Here is a 22,499-nt window from a genome sequence, read left to right on the forward strand (position 1 = left end):
TGCCCTCTTCCAAGGGGAGACAATTAGATTTCACTGAGAAATTGTTGTCGTTACAAAAGCATCTTATCGAAAACCATTTGGCCTGAATAGTTTAAACTTATGTAAAAAGCATTCTCAAGTAATGTCAATACCTGTTTGATAAAATCTAGATACCACTTGTTAGGATGGGGCCATAATGGGGTTTATAATTTGTTTATAGTAATAAAAGGTGGATAAAAAGGGGTTTTGACTTTCAAGTGGAGAAATTTGAAACCTCCTATTAACAAGGTGTACTCTACAAAGTTGACAATATATTTTATATTTGATAGAATCAAGTATATTTGATTAGTTTTTGTTGTTTAGGTGAGCGGTGTGATCTGTAGGCCTTTTTGTTTTGGGTACGTTTACTGCAGTACATTTGTGTAACCTAATGCGGTATTGTTTACAGATTTTTCGCTATATATTTGGAAATTGAAGAAAGGTCTTGACACAAGAAACAGTGAAATAGAAGATCCATACATACTTCAGTTAATGGAAGAGCTGGGCATAGCAGCATATTTCAAAAACCCAATGTGCACAATATCACCAAGCAACGCAGCAGGAAGAGTCAACGGATGGACAACTGGTGATTAAAATTTTGGAGATGCTGATGTTTTTATTAACTCATATTGGATCGCATATTTTTAAAAGTGCCTTGTTTCAACATTCAGACAAGCTATTATCGGTTAAACTCTGCTCTTAATAAACAAGTAATATATTTTTGTTCTGGGTTTTTTTAAAGGTTGTGCAATGAACATCAGTACGAACAGCCTTGTATCTAACGTGAACTGTCACTTACTGCCCACCTGTACTGGAGTCAGATGCTGTGTCCATGCTTCACTGCTCAAGAGGAACTATGAGGTTTACTTTAACATTGACCACTGTACCAGCAGTCTCAGTCTACAGATAGATCAGGTGTACCACAACCAGACTCTGGCAGGGTTTAACTGGGGTATGTACAGTCAATTGTTTTGTTTTATTGTTATCAGTATGACGCTTATTTCTGTCCTCTGTTTATATTAATTGAAAGCATTAGATATTGTGTTTTTTCTTTTTTCCCTTTATTTAAACTAGACAATCAGTTTATCATTAAATGCATTGATAGTTGTATATTAATTAAATTCATTAGGTGAAGAATATTACTTCAAGTTATTTGGAGTTTACAGAATTAGGTAAGTATGAATTACATTTAAAAATGTCATTAATATAATTACAGATGGTCGCATTAAATTTCATTGATTTAAAGAAAAAAATCTTTGATAACTAACGTCATGAACATTGATGTAAAAACCAAGTATACTTATATTTACATGTGTGTAACTAATATGTCAGATACAAGGTATATGATCTGCCAGAGGAAGACAAGTATCTTCTGACCCTGGATGTAATGGATTGTTATGAATCTACAAACCCTCAATGTAGTCCATCAGCAACATTTAATGTGTTTAACAAGGCAGTCATTCCTAAGGCTCAGTGCTCCTGGGATCAGAGTTACCGCATCCAAAGTAAGCACTAGACAATACAGACAGAGACTTTGATACAACAATATTTATGTCACAAGATTGAATGCCTTCTGTAATAAAATGGTCATGATAATATCATTACATACTCAAGGTGAACAACTTCAAACAAAATATTTAACATTTGAAATTAAGTTTTGTGACGATATTAGATAAAGTTCTCTGTTAAAGATGATTATTTAGCTATTTTCATTAATGCAAATATAATCAAATGGATGTCAAATTCAGATTTTTCACTGAAGTCCTGGCTTACCAGAAATGATCTCCAAAATGCCACAGAACTGATTAATAATGACTACAAACGTACTCAGATGCTGGATGAACTTGCAATATCCCAGTATTTTGATGCATCTATGTGTAGCTTGACAAGTCTGACTGCCAACTCTGGATGGACCTCCTGTAAGTATATGTACACTGTTACATAAAATGATATATGAAATACCACCAGGCCAATAATAAACAAGAAGATACATAAATATTACAATTTGTGTTTGTGTCTTGATTTTCATCCTTTTTTGACACTTAATGCATCTATTAGAAAGAATTTAGTGTGAAATTTGTACTATTTCTAGACTAGTGTGTTTTCTTATGGGAAGTTGATATAAATAAGAAAGCCTTTTTATATAAACAGTTGGTAAATTACTTTTAATCAAATTTTGATTCATTTAAAAATGTATAAATTATACCTTTGATTAATGAACAGTTTGCACCAAGACCGTCTCTAGACCAAGCATCTCTGGAGGTCTGTGTCATTTGTCAGAAGACTGTACATCCTCCCAGTGCTGCTTTAATGTAGACTTTATCAGACATAACTTCAGAATCTTCCTCAACATAGACCCATGTAGTAAAGTTCTGAATGCAGGCATAGATAAACTAGAGAGGGAAATCTCTTTGGTAGATTACCAGTTCGGTGAGTGCATGGCTATAAGTAGTATTTCAAAGTTTTTAATTTTAATTTTTTAAAACATATAAAATAATATCCATCCATTTCACTGTCGTTGTAGGAAAAGTTGAACATCTTTGGCTTGGAGGAATCGTCAGATTAGAGTAAGTTCCGTTTGTTGGAATGTAGGTTCTAAAATGTACTGGCCAGTTTGGACAAAATTTTGAGGTTATTTTTAAAAAAATATCTTTGACACAGTTTTGCAATTGAGGACTTTTATGGAGAGAGACTATACCTTGTGAACATGAATGCAAGTTTCTGCTTTGAGTCGAATGAAGATTGTTCCAAGACGATCACAGTGTATAAAGAAACTCTTCTACCCAAAAAGATCTGTCCCTGGGACCAGAACCAAGGTGAGTCAATAGAATGACATGTACCATAAACAGTTGCATTTTATTTGACAGGGATAGTTTGCTTATTCTTACGAACATTTGTATGGAAATGCAATTTATGAAGAAAATTTGAAATCCATCTAAAATATCTGCGTCAACACGCATATTCATATATATGTAAGCAAATTAGTTATACATGTATTTTTCTGAAATTCTTGAAGTGTTTTCCCTGAGTCAGTGGAAAAGAGAACATGATATTCAGTTTGGTGTTCCATTGAACACCTGGACCAAAGCTCTGCTGTTGGAACACCTGGACATTGCACAGTACAGGGAGTCTACTGAATGTCAAAGAGGAAGTGGACTCTACACGTCTTCCACTTATAACTACAGAAACACAGGTTTTAATCTGAATGCCTCGCACACACCACAATGTGAGTTTCGAAATAGAAATGTTTAGCGTAATCTGAAATTTTTAAATGAGTGCCTTACTGTAATCTTTGTTTTGTTGTTCTATGTTAATAAATCATATACATGTATTTCATCAATATCTACAACAATCAGCTTTTTATATAAGAATATTCATAACATTATTGATTTAGTATGTCCGATGGCCTTGGACCTAGAGAACCATCCACTGAGCCCTGACTCTGCCAGTAAGGTCACCTGCTACGTCCCCAGTCTGTGTACAGCTGTGGACTGTTGTGTAGACGTCCCTGACCTTGACATGTCATTCCATGCCTACTTATCCATTGATCCATGTCGGTATACTCTCAGAATTGGAATAGATAAGTACAGCTACACTGTGTCACTGGATCAAATGGAATATGGTAAGCTACCAACATATATTTTGGTTCTAGATTGATACATTTACGCAGGTTTTATTTTTACCTTATATTACATTAACATACGTTTTCTTGTTCATGTTGCATCTACTTTTGCTTTTGTAGGCCAAAATAAAGTGTTTAATCTAGCTGGAATCATAAAACTTCTGTAAGTCATGACATTAAATAAAATTATATACAATTATGAAGCAATATTGTCACCATGTATATCACCATCGTGTTAATTTGTTTATGTCCCGGATATTATGCAACAGCTCGTTTATATGAGACATTGATTATTTTACATGTCACAATAAAGTACATGTATATAGCTTAGTTTTACTCTTACCTTTTAAGCCACCATTTTTTTTAAAACAGATACAAGATAGTGGACCTCCCAGCAGAAAAGCTGTATGTGGTGTCAGTGATGCTTAGTGTTTGTACCGAGACCTCAGGATGTGAGGCTAACCACACGATATTCAACAAACTAATGCTGCCTAAACAACCTTGTCAATGGGATGAAGGATTTGTAAATTCAAGTTAGTGACGGATTAAAGTTGATAAAATAAGTACACTAATTGCTATACACTACTTCTTTGATTGAATGCAAAAACTTCAAAAACATTAATGTGATTATAATCAATTTTATGATACAGACTTCTCAGGTTCTGCCTATATGAACAAAAATGGCTACACTACACCGCTCTCAGATTACCAGTCTGCTAAATTGATGAAAGAGTTGAAGGCTTCTTACTACTTAAACACCGATTCCTGTAGCCAAGACACTGACGTTTACTTGTCCTTAGAGGATGGTTGGAATAATGGTAAGGGCATAACAAACATGTGAATGAATTGAATTTATTTATCATCAACTTTACAATTTGATAACGTTTTTATGAAGTAAGTATGAATCGTTTTAGCATATCTTATTTTTAATAAGAAAATAAGGATGTAAATTAACAGTATTTTCATGCTTGATTTAATTTTTGTGTTGAGTAGATTGTTCAAAGAATATAGAATTGACCAACCTGACGGGTCAGGCAGTTGTGTGTCACATTTCCTACCTGTGTAGTGAGGTACAATGCTGTGTTAGAGCTGATGACATCAGGAGGACCTTCCAGGTGGAGCTTAGTGTGGATCCCTGCTCAAAGATTATGCTCATCAAACTTGAGAGGCTCACCATCAAAGTCGACCTGCTGGTCTTTCAGTTTGGTAAACACACATTTGAATTCTACACAATTCAGCTTGTGGTTTTAATAGTCTTTACTTATATTTCATTTTAAACTACATATGATATACGGTTTAATAAAAACAATGAATAAAAACTTTAAACAATTCAAGGCGGCATCCTTTTATTATCAAGTTTGCATGCAACGAACCTTGTTTATGCAAAAATTTGGGGAGAGGCTTTAGATTTCAAATGGAAACATTTTAGCTTCAATATTCTCTTAGTTATGTAGTCTTCACTTCCACACCTCAACATTTACCTGTGGATTAACCACTTAGCTTAATTATCTGAATACTGTAAGGTTTCTAAACGTAAAGACTTTCTACAACACTTTTAATATAATAATGATGAGAAAGACAGTCGTGGTGCTAGATAGTAGAAAAAGAAAACTGTCGTTAATGACAATTTGCTAACATGAATATTAAAAGTGTCTTTATCTAAAGTTGTTTTCTGATTTGCAGGAACTGTACATCACTTTAGTCTGGTTGGCTTCCTGAAGGCAGAGTAAGGATAATGTATTGTCCAAATAACATGAACTGTCTTTGTGTTATTTATTAATTTTCATAAATACATCTGTATATCATAAGTAAAGGCATTTTTCTGCAAATAACCAAGATAAATAATCCACATAAACGTTTTGTATCTGTGCGTGATAATCATAGGTTGCTCAAACTGTTTACACGCTTGTTATGCTTTGTTTAAAATATTGATCTTATTGATATAGTGTTAATCTGCAAGAGATTGTTGACATAAATGGATATATGATAGACCTTACCATCAGTGTCTGCTTAGAAAGCAACGGGACATGTATGTTAGTGGAAACTGTGCTGGATAAAACTGTATTGCCAAAGACTGTTTGTGATTGGTCATCGGGACTACAAGGCGAGTTTTACTTCACAGTACCACATGCCTCATGCGAAAAAATCCAAAGTTAGGTAGTTTATAGATTGTTAAAAGTTATAAACTATGTGCATATATTTAATAGGCTTTTCCTTGCAAAATTGGCTCAGTTCAAAGGGTGACAGTGAAGTGTCTGGCTCTTTACCTGAGTATGTTCAGTATATGTTACTGGAGGACAGAGGCATTTCTAACATGATGAAGGAGACCCCCTGTAGTAGAACACTAGTACCCTGGGATAACTCAACTAACATCGGAATTGGATGGACTTCAAGTATGTTTTATATACAGAATCGTAGAGGATTTTGTAAGTTCTTAATATCTTTTGCAGGGCTCTAATTGAAAAGGTATCAATAATTCTTGATATTTTTCCATCCCATATCAGTTATCTAACACCGTAGCGCAATGGGTTAAACTGTTACTTACGGATCTGTAAGTCATGAGTTAAAATCTCTCGGGTTTTAGAACTTTTACCTTTTAAATAAAATCTAAATTTAATTTTGATCAAACTTTGTAAAATTTGAAAAGTCTAAAGCGGAAAAAGCTTTTCGATTAAAATGTACTTTAATCAATATTAATATCGACATGTACCCCATACCACCTAAAAGCTGAATCCATAAATACGCATTATTTCTTTTATATTTCCGACTACCGCCATATTACGTAGTTGTTGATTTCTATTGTTCTACTCATCGCTAAACACCCCTATAAAAGGCCGAGAGCACTATTAATGCTTCATCGCATTCAGGTATATTATACACCCGAACACATTACCTTGGACGAAAAGACGTGTAGAAACACTAGTCTTTTTAAACAGAAATAATATGACAACCACTGCACTAGCAAGGAATATTCAATGAATGATGAAACAAGACAAACTAAATCCAGGCACAGATGCTTAAAAATTTCCTCAATAATTGTAGACCGTTTTCCTGTGTATGTTATGACATTAAACATGTGCAAACCACACACAGTGGCAGATCGAGCAATGTCAATGATCGCATGGATTTTAGAAACGGAACGTTTTTGTAGAAACCGATGGAAACGTTATAACTTTGTTCGATTTACTGTCGTTTAGCTACTGTGTTGGTTGTAGTACTGCCGGGGATTTAAAAAATATACCTTGAAAATTCTTCCAAAGAATGAATATATTTTGTGTTTTATTGATTGTAGTTTCCTTTATTTTTTATTACAAACATTTTACTACAATGTGTAATTCATGCCTTTGGAAGTATGTGCAACCTGAATGCATCGATCGGAAAGCAACCGACCGTAAGTTTCTCAACTGCTATGTATACCACAGTGGGAGTATATTAGCGATCGAAACTAAAATGCCGAACAAATGCTTTTATGAATTCAGGCATTATTGTTGCTTAAAAGGTTCGCGTGTTTAATTTTTAATGACCCGTAAGGGGCGGAATTTTTAACCATTGCTAGTTTCTATCTTTTTCTCTTTTATTGAAGATTGTACGTCAACAACGATGAAACTTCCAGACTTACCATCTGAAATATCTTGTAACCATTACCATCCCTGCAATGCAGTCACGTGTTGTATGGAAATTGCAAAATTTAACAACAGAACTATTGAAGTATCTTTTAACTTTGATGAATGTGCCAACTTTCTTACATTGACAATAGAAAGGATATCACAGACAGTTTACCTGCATAAATTGTCCTATGGTTTGTTTTTGAAATGACAAACATTTGGCGATAATTCTCATGATTAAAAATATTCCAAAATAGTAATTTGATACTCTTTGCCGTTGTTATATATCATTCTTTATATATTCATGATTCTTTTATTTCATTATTACAGGAACAGAACATAAATTTTCATTAAAAGGAATTTTCGAAATAAAGTAAGTTAATTAACTTTATGTTATATCTTTATGTTAAAGTTTATTGAACTTTGCGATTTTAAAGATTGTTTTTATGAAACAATATTCAATTTAAATGGAAATATATGATGACTGTATTATATCAAAAATAACTAATGTGTGTATGATAATTTGCAATAGATACTCAATCATACGGAATACGGTTGCAGAGAAATATGAGATTCATGTTGTAATGTCTGCCTGTTATGAATCATTCAGCTGTGACCAAGTTGTAACCATTTTGAATCGCACATCAGTTGATATGAAAAACTGTTCTTACAATGATGGTTTTTTAAATTCCAGTAAGTTAATTGTCATGATATTTTAATTGGGAATTATATCATACACACAATTGTAAATTAACCATTGTAAAATTTTCATACGATTGTGTGTAATATATAATTCCCAATTCATAAAAGAAAATTAATGTAGTATATTGATCACAGAAAATACTTATTAATGTTTTCAATTTGTAAATGACAGCATAACAATTTTCTAAAAGATATTTAAAGTATTTTACAAAAGTGTTCTTAAAATTGCACGATAGAACACGGTTTATTAACTCTGGTATCCTTACAAAAATACCTTCAGTCTTGTTCCTGAGCATAGTAATGCACATAAATAACTAATACACTATGTTTTAACCAAATTTTAATTATTCAGAATAAAACAGGAAATTATTAAATGTATACATTTAAAAGTTTAATTATGGTGCTTTGACTACTGTACAAACTTCAAAACTTTCGAATTTTAACTATGAAGGTTATTTTGACAAATTTGGTTAAAGCCTGAGGAGTAATGGTGGTTTTCAGCCAGGTTTCTCGAGAGACTAGTACATCCATACTTTGATATTAAATTGAAAAAATTATCTATTAGCAACGTGTCTTTCCTAAGCATTTTTATCGGTAGGGACTGAGGTTCATGGAAAAATGATTTTAAGCTTATCTGGCAAAATTAATCGAGTGGTAGCAACAAATATCCCTGTGTAAATGGGAGAAATCATTAACGCATAATTATATGTAAAGTATTTATTTGTGTAGAAGAGGAATCAGGGGTACATATCTGTTTCCATTCTAAATCAGCCCCTGTTGGTATTTTTGGGGTATAAAACATGTCTTTGATATTGAAAAATACTATTATAACAAACACGAAATTAATAATTTGATTTGGAGATATTGCATGCACATTTTTATCTAACAACATGATTAATATATTATAATATCTGATATGCAAGTAAAGTTTTAATACATACATTCACTTATAAGAACGGGTTAAAAATTTCTTTTTAACATTTCAAAATCAGTAGCACTAATATAATATACTTATATTCTATAAAATAATAAATAATAATATGCGTTAATTTTTTGGCATATACAATGAAAAACCCAAAGGCACTGTTTTTTTCTTGTCAGATACTATAGACAAGAAAAACGATAATGATGCGTAGCTAGTTATTAAGTCACAAGAAGTTACTTTCAAAGTATATATATATATATATATATATATATATATATATATATATATATATATATATATATATATATATATATATATGGGATATTTTTGATTAAGTAGTGTTTCTCCTTGCGATATACTGATACTATACCTGGATTTCTTTTATTAGACTTCTCCCTTATTGCTTGGTTGGCCTCCCGATCTATTCCTAGTGTAAAGGATATTACTGTGCCCCAGGCCAGTAAACTCCTAATGGAGCTGGGACTGGACCACTTCCTGGATACTACCGACAGGTGCTCCCTGTCTGACACGGTCTATAGAGCAGCAGGAGCAAATGGATGGATAAATGGTTATATACAATTCAGTGTTAATGTCTATGTCTATGCCAAAGCAAAGTTAATTTTGATAACTGCACATAACTGCAATAAGAAAATATGTTCAAATTCTTGATTACAACTTTTTTCAGATCGATGTAAGTTTAGTTTCAGTAATCTTTGATAAACTTAATAATGACACTTATTTTTAACGATACAGAGTGTGACCGTTTCCCAAACTACACTCTACCAACCCTCACCAACAAGGAACAGGTTCTCTGTCACCTCCCCTCTTCATGTGACAGAGTTAGATGCTGTGTTTACATCGCTCCTGTAAAGAGACATGCCCAAGTGGTACTTTCAATGAATACATGCAGTTACCAGATAGAGGCAGAGATTGATAACCTAAGGATCACACGAAGCTTGTTAACATATACATGGGGTAAGCTTAATTACATTTTCACTTGACACTTCAAACTTAAATGGAATAAAAGTCTAAACAAGTTTTATTTTTCAGGTACATCAGAAGAAATTGGAATCCATGGAGTCATAAAATTCAGGCTTGTTGATTTTACAGATGATAACAGTCTTATTTTTAAGTTGTTCAAAGCATAAAATTAAAGATTTGTTTTATTCAACAGGTTTCATGTCACAAATGTGATCACTGAAAAGAATTTTAAAACTGATGGAAATGTCAAGCTTTGTTTTGAAGAAAGTGTGTGTACAGAGGTGTTTGAATTCTTTGATCTACCTATAAACTACGGGAATTGCAGTGAAATAGGTCGGTATATGCCTGAAACTGAATTTTACCGTCTTTCGATATGTTAAATAATCAATGTTAAATAATCAATATATTCTAAGGTCATGTTAGGGCCAATAATGTTTAAGGATTGCCTTCTCTTTGGTTTTGAGTTTTCGAAAATAATTTTAACAAATTTAATATTTCAAAAATGTTTTAGAAACACTAAATAACAATAAAAACGACGTTTCTGAAATCCAAATTTGTTTTTTTTATAAAAGCATGCAATGACAAAGGTAGATTTATTTTGAACATTTAATAAGAAAATAGAAATATTTTCGCATGTTACTCTCGTATGTGGTTTCTTGTAACATTTTTCACTTTATGCCTGTTGATGATTTCAGTTATAAACTAACTGGCTAACAACCATTAAAAAAATATAGAAAGTAAAAGCTTTGTCTTATCTTAGTTCATTGGAATGGGGATCGTTGAAATTCATATTTTTCTTTAAACTACGGAAAACAATCGTTGCAAGGCAAATATAAGCATTGTAAATAAATGTAAAAAGCTAGAATGAAGAGCCAGAAAGGCTCCTCTTTCGGGAATACCCATTTTAGCTTAGAATGATAAAAAAAACTTATGTTGGAATAAGTAAAGACTGTTTTGTGAGATTACATACAAAGCAGGTGCAAAAATCGACGGCATCCTAACATCCAGACATGTCTTAAACTTATAAGAACCCTATGTGCAAAAATTTATTGGGATAAAATATATTGAAGTCATACCGAAATCGTAGAGAAATACCAGATAGCTGAAGGTTTGGAGTCGAATATGATTTTTTAAAAATATCATGTTAATGTTTTGATACTTAAGAATGTCATTCATTGCATTAAAAAGTTAAACTTATGGTACCAAACAGGGAAATAGATATAAAAGTTTTTAATCTTTGTGAACTTTCTTTTAATTGATTGATTACAGGAATCAGCTTTGACTTTTGGAAACAGTCACAGTGCCAGTCTTTCGCGTTTGATGTAAATGGTAACTATATATCTAATAAATATTAAATTTTGATGTTGTTAGTTGCGATAGTTGAGTGTCCTGAATGTTTTGTAAATGTGATTTTATATGTTATATTTATCTTAATTGCCTTGTTGACTATATATATATATATATATATATATATATATATATATATATATATATATATATATATATCCCTCAGTTCTTTTTGTAAGTTTATAAACATTGTATATATCAATTTGAAATTGTTAAAAAATTGTAATCAAGTTTTTATTCAGCTACTTCCTTTTTTAGTTCAATTATTATTTTATCATTATTAATATTGTAATCATATAGCTCTGACCACATGTAAGAATATATATATTTAACTATAACCTTGGCAATATATCCTCTAATTTCTTATTCTTTTAGCATGTAATGACACACAGATAGAGGGTATTCCTTTAGAGGCCCAGAGTGACTGTAGGTATCTACCTGATTGCAGTGGCTTAGAATGTTGTTTTGAGAGCCAGTTTGATCTCGGCAGTAGAAGAATTTACTTTATGGCAAGAATGGACTGTAACTACTTTATCTTTCAAGTAGAGAATAAAAAAGTGCAAAAGTCCTTGACAAGTCTTACTGAGAGTAAGTATTACGGAATTGTTAAAGCTTGAACATGAAAGTAAACTAAATGTTTGGTATTCTGGATTAATATATAATATTTATTAAAATATATCATTAATATGCATATCTGGATAATCAATTAGGGATAATTTTGTTTCAAGCTGATGCACAATCAAATATGGAAGGATGTACTTACGTTTGCAAAATATTTTTTTAATACCAACATTAAATAATTATAGAAATTCTTATACAGTGGTTTTATGATTTTCAAAATCATTTTTGTTTATATCCCGAGGAATATAAAGTTAATTATGGATAACAATTTGTACGAACTTCGTGTTTTGTGATATTGTTTGTTAGTTCTCTTAGCTTACACTGGAGGAAAAGTACCCAACAAATATTAGACATACGGAAATATATAGTGTGCAGTTTAAGTGATAAAAACTTTCATTTGAATTGAAAACTTTTAAATGCCTTATATGGAAAATCAATTGTCACATTATTTCAAAGTCTTTAGAAACTCTTTCAATGTATTGACACTTCTTTCACCAAGTTGGAGATATTCTTTGGTTAAGTGAATATTCCATGAGATTAAAAGAAAGAGGTAAATATAATTAGAAACATCTTGACTGATAAAGAATACATTCATGAAAAGTACTAAAATTCAAATAAGAGGCTTACTTTTCGATAAAGCAGCCTTGCTTACAAAAAAAACACCAGGTACTTATGGTGTTCATTTCCGAAGAAAATAAAATAGAAATATAAAATTGTTGCTTTCTTGAATAACTTTCTGGCTAACGATATCAGACATACTAGCAAAGGTACTCTTCATAATTATTACAAAGAATACCATTTTCTCTCTTTTGAAAAAATAGCGTGTTTGAGTGTGAATTTAACAACTGATGTTCATAAGAAAAATACAATAATTCATTCGGCGGAAAACATTTCCATTCCGTTTGATAAAGTTTATTAAAAATTATTGACATGCGTTGAAATGTGTTTCTGATGGTAGTGCATATACCCAGCAGAAAATTTTGAACTGTTTTCTGATTGATGATAAATTAACTTTGACATCGAGAACCAATTATGAGAAAGAAGACAAAAAGCAATATAACACTTCAATAGTATTGTTTTGAATTTCTAACAACCATATACAAATATGATAAATGAAACGCTTAATTAAATATTGCAAAAATTATTGTCTATTTTTTATGAACGTATATTGGATTTTAGAATCAAATTACACAGAGAAATTCGGAGATCCGGTGATATTTCAAGTCTACTACATCAAAGCCAAAAATCCTGCAAATTATGCTTTGGGGGTCGCTTTGTCAATATCAAAATCATTGTCTGGCGGTTCGTCATCTTTGATTTACAATATCATGAATATAACAACTACAAGGATAAATCCATCAGGATGTGTTAATGGCACAAGGAGGCGGCGAAGAAGTACTGCTGACCTCTTAAAGTATGTTTATTATAATATAATAACTACCAAACCGATTATCAAAATTAACCGCCTTTGATTATTTTCCATAACTTATATTTACCTTTTGATTTTACATTTTTGTACCTACATTTTTCAAATTTTTTGATATTAGAAATTGAAAAATGACGGAAAAGTTTTAAAATTTATTGTATATTCATCACTAACATGTTGACTAGCATTTTTGATGTATAAGAATGACAGAAAAGGGGAAAACTGTTTAAGCTTTGAAGAACAATTTTATATTATCTACCCGTAATGCATTCCAAACAATGTGTATTTAATTATCTTTACAAGCCTTAATTCAAGCATTAGATTAGGTAGTTAAGATATGTTGCTTTTGCTTGGGTTGTTTTGTGTTTGCCCAATTTTTTCTGGTACAAATTATGGTTTGTTTTGCAACTAGTTTGTTTAGCCAATTGTCAATCTACATTGTATAGACAGAACTAGACAAAAAAATTCCTATATTGTTTATTTGATTTTTAGGGAGTAGTTGTATTTAATGTCAGCACAGTCCAAAACAAGTTCATATTGTTTCTTAATCATGTCAGATTTACCCTTGGTCAAGATTGATTGGCACTGTTGTCTGATGTGCTGCAGTTTTGGTTTTTCCAAAAGATTAGGGTGGTTACCTGAGAATTCAAAATTTATTCAAAATATGACATAAATGTCAAAATAGGATGTCCAGAGTACAACATATATATATAGAAGAAAAAAGTATTTTTGTCTCTATTTCAGGTTTATATAATAATGCTAACATGTCATTGTTTTCCTTTAAATTACATATCTAACTTATTACAGATTAGATCCAAACAAGTTTGTGGAAAGTATCAGGATTCTACTGAAAAACAACGCGCCAAACGAAGATTTTCATGCATTCTATGAACGGGTGCTGGATAGTAATGTAAGTTTAACAATCAAAAGCAACTTATGCATTTCTTATTTCTGCTGCGACTTTAATCAATTTGGCACTCTCAATACGACGACATTTAAAAAGGTTTTAGAATATTTGGACCTATACTTATATTAGCTAAGCAAGGTGTAAATATGTCTTCATCAGTAAGTAGTTTTTCCCCGTTAGTTATTGCCTGATTTCTTCTCTAAGCTAAATTTATTTCAGTATGAGTTAAAACTTCTCAATATTTTGTTGTTAGCAAAATATTTTATGACACCTATACGAAATTATATCATTATTCCTCAATATGATATATTCTATATAACGCGACATTTGATTGGTTCTAGACAATCACGTGACTGGGCGACAAAACGTTGTGTCTCCCAGGGAATAAATATCATGTCTCACCTCTTCGGAAATCTCGGGTTTTTTCATGCCAAAGGTATGAAAAAGCCAATAGGAGCATACAGTGTTAAAAATATGACGAAATCAAAAATATTTAATTATTTAAATTCTCTTTATGCTACAAAAATCAATTTTACTATTTTTGATTCGAATTTATAAAAGCAAAGATAGACAATCAGAATAAAAAAACTCACGACGTTATTGATTTCGACAAGTCGAAAAATTATTAAAAATCGACGTATGTTGTATAATCATTTGTTGTTCGGTATAATAAAACTTCTATTGCATAAATGTTCGGGAAATATGAAGATTTATTCCCCCAGAAAAATTATATTTCCCTCGGGCAAAGCCCTCGGGAAATGTGATTTTCTTTGGGGGAATAAATCTTTATATTTCTCTCACCATCATGCAATATATGTATAGTATTACTTTTAATCTTTTCTGGACAAGAATACCAATGTCATCAACAAACCATTGAAATGAGCATTATGTGTTTAAAAGGTCTTTACGCTGCAGATAATTTTGACAAACGTGCACTTTTTTCAGGAAATTGAAAAAGCAAACAATTTGGCGGCCACACTCCTTTCAAACAACGATGTAACAACTGGAATCAAGTCTCAAGTGCAGGCTCTAGGGTCTGGTAACCCTTTTATCATTAAAACTACAGGGAACACTGTCAGTTCAGTCACAGTTCAGGGAGGTAGGGGTTTTGCCATATCGTCTTATGATGATAAAAAAGGCAAAAATAAGCATACTAACGCGTTTTGCGGTTTATGTAGCTGTCTAATAAAACCTTACAAACATGTTTCTTGAAATACATAATCAGTTTTATCCATTATTAGTTGTAGAAAAATATTGTAAAAGACTTCAGTTCCCTTTATGATCTACTGATGCTCGTTCGAGATGTTTATAAGGTCAAAGCTTAATTTATTTCCGTCATTTTATTCAGAACAAAATAATTCAACTTTTTTATGCACCGTTTTTCAGCTGAAGCTATTGCACAAAGACTGAGCTCAATTGATCTGCCTGGAAGAGAATACCAGACATACATTGTGGGAAGTGGAGTAACTGCAAAAGGGACAAAGAAGTTGGCGAAGATGTTAGCATGCATGACCATTGGTGACCTGGATGCCTTATTACATTTAAAAAACATCGATCCTGCAAAAGTGACAGAGCTTTTGAAGGATATACAAGACTTGGCAAAAGCTCTGGTAATATTCTCATTCCCAATTATACTTAGAAATATGTTATAAAACTTTTCAAAAATTTGAAATAAATATCATGTTAAAATGATGAAATTATTTTGCTAAGCGTACGCGATGTAAAATAAAGATAAGGATCTGTCACTGATAATTTCATTGTGGACAATTTTGATAATATATACTTATGATTGAATGCCAATTTTAAACAGACTATCCACTATTACACATCTTCAAACTTTTATGAAATCAAATGATTATAAATATGATATATATAATTTATTTTATTAAAATGAACATACAAATGCTTTTTCAGTATTCTGAATTTATTAGCAAGCTATTTTCTGAGGCAGCCAGTATATTTACAAGTTTTGATGTCTTGCTGAAGGGAGATTTCAGCTTTCCCAGGCAACAAGGAAAACTGTTTGCAGTTTCTATACCAATTCCAGTTGCAGGACTTCTGATCATAGATTTTAGTATGATTTTAACTAATTTGAATATATATATTAACTTAGCGTTACTAATTAAGCCGTGTTAACTTTACCCGCCCTCAACTGGTTCACCTGCGTCTTATGCAGATGGAAGTCATCATTGCTTACAGTGCATAAGAAAAACGCGTTAAATAGGTCTGATATGTAATTTCAAAATTTTCTAGAACAAAAAAACTTTTGATAGATTTTTGTGGGTATCCATCACCCACGAATTTATATCCTCGAAACAAACTAATTATAAAAGATTTAATTTTCCTACTGGAACTTAAAATCAACGCTTCATGAAATAACATTCCCACGAAATAGGAGAAAAAAATCTACAAAAATTGACACCAGCAAAATTAAATGATTAAATGACACAGAATAAATATGACGGTAACATATGCAGGTCAAGGAGGGACATATTTGTATAAACAAAAAATGTATTGAGTTTCTTGAAATTTTTCATTGATAAACGAGTTCGAAATATCAGAATTTAAATTCAACGTCAGGCATGGGTAATATCATAAATGTTCCGAGACGAATCGCGAGACAAATTGAATGTATCCGATGGAAAGCGTTGACCACCCTATATTTACTAAGGAAAAATTAAAAAAAAAACTTTTTAGCGGTTTTACAAACAATTAAAACGGACGGTTTATTCGTACTTGTTTGTATAGAAAAGATGGATGTAAAATAATAGAAACAAATTCAAAATCATTAATGTGTGAGTCACCGTTTACCAAAATATGTTTTATTATCCTTCATCTCGTTAATAGACAAATTTGAAAGGAATACCTTGTAATGAGTCAATACTTTTCAATATTTGTGTTTAGGTTTTGGAATGGATTACTACTACGGTGTACAGTTTGCTGTTGGAGCAAAGATAATGGAGATGAAAGCCATCGTTGAAGTTGAGCCTTATGGAGGTGTGATAGTATGGGGAGAACTTGGTGTAGGATATGCAGCCCTTTATGGAAAACTAAGGCTAGTTGGACATGTAATGGATTCTGGATTTCCAACAACAGCAGAAATAACTTTTAATAAATTCCCACTAGATGTTAAGTAAGTAAACTGGAAAAAATATAATCGATTTATAAACGTAAAACAAGTAATGTACATTTCTTATCTTGTATCTTACCTTAACGCTCAAAGAGAACTTTTATTACTTCTGCACTGGTTTTCTCATTAGTTAAAATATGTTTATCAATGTTAATTTTTAAATCTTTCAGCCAATTTCAATTATTTACAACTATTAAAATGAATGGTCAAGTCCATTTCTTGAGTAGGAAATAAAATTAAGTTGAAAATGCGGAACTTTGGATCTGTAATCAACATATTGCTACCAAGATAAAAAAAAAATAAGCGGTATATTAAAACATACTGACCCATATTTGCTCAAACTGTGACTTTCAAAGGAAATATTGATATAAATAAGAGTGTTTTAACCCTTGTAAACTTGCGAATCAGTCGTCTTGCAGCAACAAAATACTGCAGCAATGTATGTCATTTTGCAAATTAAAAATGCCATGACTACAACAATGTCAATGGCATATTTGTGTTATTGTGTTGATGTTAAGTTCGTACAAACACCTGTGAAATTAATTATTTGAAACATTTTTTCAAATACATAAAATGATGGATTGATATTATATAAAAGTTAATTTTAATGCTCTATCTGAAAAAATAAATATAAATCATGCCCATCAATTACTTCAACGGCAGTAAGCCTATTTTGTTTATTCTGAAACTTAAATTTGATTGCAGTTTATTTGACTTTTGTGCAAATTAGTCTTCTATTATTTAAAAATGTGATACTTGTGTTTCGTTCAGCATGTGGTTAAGACCTGACACATTTAGACGTAACCATTACCAGTGTTTAAATTTCATGCCCATTAAATTTCAAGGTCATATTTAAAAATCAAGGGTCAAACATGATGACGTCATTTAGGATTTTCATCAATTCTCTTCTCCGTCAAATATATTTAAATCTCAAATAATCTAAAACCCACGGTCGAATTTTCATTATTTTGACATATTTTAAGTACGATATTATGGCAATCTTACTGCTAAATTTATTACCATTCGAAGTGAACAATTTCTTTTTAGAGCGTGTTGCAAATTTTGGTCTTAAAAGATGACTTACAAGTGCTATTTTTTACATTATATTTCAGGGTTTTTTGGGGGTAATTTTCCATTTTTATAGGTTTCAATCCAGATAACAAAATACCAATTTTTTTTTTAATTGAATAACTAGAAAATTTGCGTTTATCTGTTTTGCACTACCCCAGAAATACTTTGGTGATTGTTAAGATTTGAGTTTTTTCTCTTGTAAAGGTTACAAATGTTTCTAAGACTTACTCCAATCAAACTGAGATTATATGCAGTAGTAACGCTGGAGGTAAAGCTTGGATTTATTCCAACTCCACTGACATTGACGTTGTATAAAGCAAAACTGTGGGAGTATCAGACGGCAACAATACGAAAATTGCTGATTGACAACACAAAAGCTGAAGAAGACGAATCACCTCCCAAACTTCAAAGCTACGGAGTACGAAATTTTTAACATATCGATATTTTAATTGTGGTTACTTACCTTAATAATAATTTCTATTAATGATGAATAATTTGATTCCGTGGTGGCTCCAAATTAATGAAATTCGTGGGTACCTCTAATCCACGAATAAAATCCTCCACGATACAATAAAACAGGATTATTAAGTTACATTTCCTTGTGTAGAAATAAGATAATACACGTAATAATGTCCCCAAAAACCTGTAAAATTTAAACAATCAACGAAATTTTGCCCTAACGAATTTTGATAATTCAACAGTAATTTTTCTTTTGTTTTTATACAGGGTACCACACCAGCAGGATCGTGTGGAATTTCCCAGGTGACAGGAAGAGATCACACAGAACCAGAGTTTATTGTCAGTATTCAGGCAGAGGATGACAGAAGCAATGTCAATCTGCACTTAGACATCGGTACAGTGCCTGGAGGATCCAATGTCATGTCTAGAAGACAATTTGGGGGCTTCTCAACAGCAATGAATGATGTAAGATATCAGTTAATAAACATAGATAACTAGATGCTGTCATTAGACAGTAATACCCGCACCATGTGTTTGCCCCTAAATAACACTGTTTTATACCAGTTTAATTAAAAATGAAGGCTACATGCAAACTCCGGTAATACATTTAAAAATTATAATTTTCATAACTGAAGGATGAGATCCCTGCCCATATGATAATACACATCGTGACATGAGCAGCACTTTATGTGCAATTTGGGGTAGAACTGTTTGCAGTGAATTTTCAGTTAATCAATAATCTTAACATTTTATGTCATAGGAAGTATAATGGTCTATATAATTATTACAAACAAAATTAAAAATTAAATTATGCCCCCTCCCCGTGGCGGTTGCCGGTTTTAGATTTGCTTCTGTGTGCCTACATGAACATCATCGTGTGCACAGATTTAGAGAAGGGGTGGGAGTGAGGGGTCCAGACCCCCCCCCTCCCCATGAAAATTCGTAAATTACCAAAAATACACCTTGGACCCCAGTGCTCTTACAGACATGTAAACGCTCTAACTCATTGCGCTTCAATGTTAGGTAACATTATTTGGGGGGTAAATATTTAATCAATAGTCAACATACTTTATTGTTTATCTCAATAGGAAGTATACATGTACATCACAATATGCAGGTGTCCTGCACCACCTTAAAGCTGTTATTTACCTAATAAAATAGTGCAAGTGGATTTGAAGAATAGGTCATAAAAATACATGCATGTTACAAATGACTGATCTTTGTCTGAAGTTACGTACACAACACAGGTTTGCATGTCTCATTAGCGGGTACAAGTTTTACCCAGCTCTTCGATTGTATACATACATGGGTGTTGCTAAAACGCGGAACGGAAAACGGAACGGAAGGAAAACGGAAAATCTTATCTAATGTTATTTACCTCATAGATTTGTTAAGTATGCTAAAACGATATACTTTATGTACCTTTTTTATTTTTTTTGAAAGATTAGCAATATTAGATTATTTATTCAAGAATATTTATTTCCTCAAAATTAACAGTACATGCATTGACCACTATATTCTGTCCCAAAATATCCTCGATTCACTTTTTGCTGTATATTTATATATACCTCAGGGTTCAAGCGATTCTCTTTTAGAAGCATTAAACATTCTCATTATTCTTTCTTTAAAACGTCCTCTCTAGCTTATCAGCTGGTATAAATACACGGCTAAAAATAAAGAAGTCTACGGGGTTTTGCATTTTAACAGACCCGGATGATGGTGTTGAAAAATTGTGCAAGGTCTTCTGAGTGACTTCCAAATGGAGAAAAGATGTCAACATTTTCCATTATAAATCGTCAAAATGTGCTGCATGAATATTTTGGGATCGACAGACTATAGTCCCAATATATAATCGGAAAATCAAACCAGGCAACGTCTAGAGCTCTCTATTCGGATCATATGTATATAGCTGCTGGAATAAACAACTGCATGCTTTGTAATGCAAACGTAAACAAAATTGCATTGCTAAAAATACTAGTTTCACAAATTACTAGTTTCACAAATTACCGGGTATTTTAATGTTTACTGTATTTTAATTTTTTAATGTCGTCAGTCCTACAGTTTTTTTCTTCCATCTCAATGACACCGAAAATTCAATTTTGATGTAAGTATATACATGTACATCATATTTGAAAATAATATAAAAATACTCAAAACACGCATAAAACGCTTTCACTAACTGCGTACGTTACGCTAATATGCCAGCAATACCATATAAGAGAAATAAGTAAAAAGTTATAGCTAATTTGCTCGTTTAATCATGTTAATGTTTCACAATTCGTATACATTTGATTTTTCCGTTTCGTACTCAACTAAAGCCGAATGAATACAATGCTATAATTGATAGACATTCATATGAATATTAATAAGATAGCAACATGTTAATAATCATTCATTAGATATAAATAAAAGATACAAAGTAAATCGTTTCTGGCCAGTCTATACCCTTTTTAAGGGATAAACGTGATGATATTTTCCATTCCGTTCCGTTTTCCGTTCCGCGTTTTAGCAACACCCATACATACATGTATGTGTTTTCCGTATGCAGAAAAGGATTACGGTAGTTAAGATCAGCTAAAGGAATTCATTATTGTGTTTTAATTGGATTATCATTATGATGTTGACCAATTTAGGTAAGCATAATACATGTAGTAGCAGTAGCACAATATAATAAGATGCCAGCATGGGATTCCTGCCAGCATACATACACATGTATATAAGTTCTACTTTCACTTTCTAAATGTAATCTCCCTTTGACAGCATACTGTATCATCATCTTTTAATATTTAAATAAGCTTATCATCGTTACCTATCCTATCGCATTTGTAAAGTTTCTGTCATTTTAGTTGCAAAAGTTATTTTTTTCATTTGTCAGACTGCATGCACTGTTGAGTTGACCCCATATTGACCCTGTATAAACAATTTCTTATTAAATTTGTGTATTTCATATGTAAGTAAGTGTAGACACTTATATTTTTTATATGAGTAATAATAGGAAGGAAGGAGTATTTCTTTCTTAATGTATTATAATGCATCAAATACAATGTAGGTCATGACCTTATGGGACTGTTCTGACCCCACGAAACAGGAAAATACAAAATATCTTCTAAAGTCATTATGATGCATCAACTGGTGTAAAGTACATTAATGACCCCCAGGTGTTGTCTTTAACCCCCCCCTTTATGAAATAGGAAATGATATGATACACTGTATATTTTGTTAACTTCTGAGATCTGAGATCCTCATCCCTAAACCGTTTAATTTATTTTTGCTCTTTGTGTCATTGCGCGTAAAATTGTATTGTAAGATTATGCCCCCTTGGAGACACCCTGACATTTTAGAACTAGAAATAATAATGTATTTTATCTTATTCATATGTTATACAGTAGTGTTTGATCCATGTGGGTAATTCCTAGCCTAATGATGTCACTGCTTTGTTTAGGAGACTTTACAATTGCCCCAAATAGGTGAATACACATGGCAGTGATGCATATAACATTTTGTTTATAAATCTTAAAAATTGAATTAAGCAATTTCCAAAATGTTAATGTGAATCACGAGAGAAAAAGCAATCAAGAAATGATTTAAAATTTGCTACTGTACACATGTAAGAATGTATTAAGAAGACTGAAACTTTATAAGCAGGTTAGATTGGGGGGGGATGAATGTGGAGTATAAACATTTA

The 22,499-nt window shown here is 31.9% G+C and overlaps 1 protein-coding gene across 1 annotated transcript in view; it reads left to right on the forward strand.

Moving 5' to 3' along the window:
- The window catches only part of LOC128183252 (uncharacterized), a 181,761-nt gene that overhangs the window by 119,462 nt on the left and 39,800 nt on the right, over window positions 1-22,499 (forward strand). Inside the window, exons 128-161 of the mRNA XM_052852197.1 lie at window positions 428-604; window positions 761-970; window positions 1,148-1,190; window positions 1,351-1,523; window positions 1,767-1,937; window positions 2,242-2,448; window positions 2,543-2,585; window positions 2,680-2,834; window positions 3,035-3,244; window positions 3,413-3,640; window positions 3,761-3,803; window positions 4,013-4,173; window positions 4,291-4,458; window positions 4,634-4,846; window positions 5,324-5,366; window positions 5,587-5,744; window positions 5,848-6,033; window positions 7,224-7,439; window positions 7,576-7,618; window positions 7,778-7,938; window positions 9,261-9,440; window positions 9,626-9,847; window positions 9,923-9,965; window positions 10,047-10,186; window positions 11,123-11,182; window positions 11,576-11,788; window positions 13,001-13,235; window positions 14,055-14,157; window positions 15,100-15,253; window positions 15,541-15,764; window positions 16,069-16,228; window positions 17,059-17,287; window positions 18,560-18,773; window positions 19,082-19,279. Of these exons, the coding sequence (XP_052708157.1) occupies window positions 428-604; window positions 761-970; window positions 1,148-1,190; window positions 1,351-1,523; window positions 1,767-1,937; window positions 2,242-2,448; window positions 2,543-2,585; window positions 2,680-2,834; window positions 3,035-3,244; window positions 3,413-3,640; window positions 3,761-3,803; window positions 4,013-4,173; window positions 4,291-4,458; window positions 4,634-4,846; window positions 5,324-5,366; window positions 5,587-5,744; window positions 5,848-6,033; window positions 7,224-7,439; window positions 7,576-7,618; window positions 7,778-7,938; window positions 9,261-9,440; window positions 9,626-9,847; window positions 9,923-9,965; window positions 10,047-10,186; window positions 11,123-11,182; window positions 11,576-11,788; window positions 13,001-13,235; window positions 14,055-14,157; window positions 15,100-15,253; window positions 15,541-15,764; window positions 16,069-16,228; window positions 17,059-17,287; window positions 18,560-18,773; window positions 19,082-19,279 (5,384 nt within the window). The remainder of the gene's footprint in view (window positions 1-427; window positions 605-760; window positions 971-1,147; window positions 1,191-1,350; window positions 1,524-1,766; window positions 1,938-2,241; window positions 2,449-2,542; window positions 2,586-2,679; window positions 2,835-3,034; window positions 3,245-3,412; window positions 3,641-3,760; window positions 3,804-4,012; window positions 4,174-4,290; window positions 4,459-4,633; window positions 4,847-5,323; window positions 5,367-5,586; window positions 5,745-5,847; window positions 6,034-7,223; window positions 7,440-7,575; window positions 7,619-7,777; window positions 7,939-9,260; window positions 9,441-9,625; window positions 9,848-9,922; window positions 9,966-10,046; window positions 10,187-11,122; window positions 11,183-11,575; window positions 11,789-13,000; window positions 13,236-14,054; window positions 14,158-15,099; window positions 15,254-15,540; window positions 15,765-16,068; window positions 16,229-17,058; window positions 17,288-18,559; window positions 18,774-19,081; window positions 19,280-22,499) is intronic.

This window comes from Crassostrea angulata, chromosome 5 (genome assembly GCF_025612915.1).
Source record: "Crassostrea angulata isolate pt1a10 chromosome 5, ASM2561291v2, whole genome shotgun sequence".
Classification (NCBI taxonomy): domain Eukaryota; kingdom Metazoa; phylum Mollusca; class Bivalvia; order Ostreida; family Ostreidae; genus Magallana; species Magallana angulata.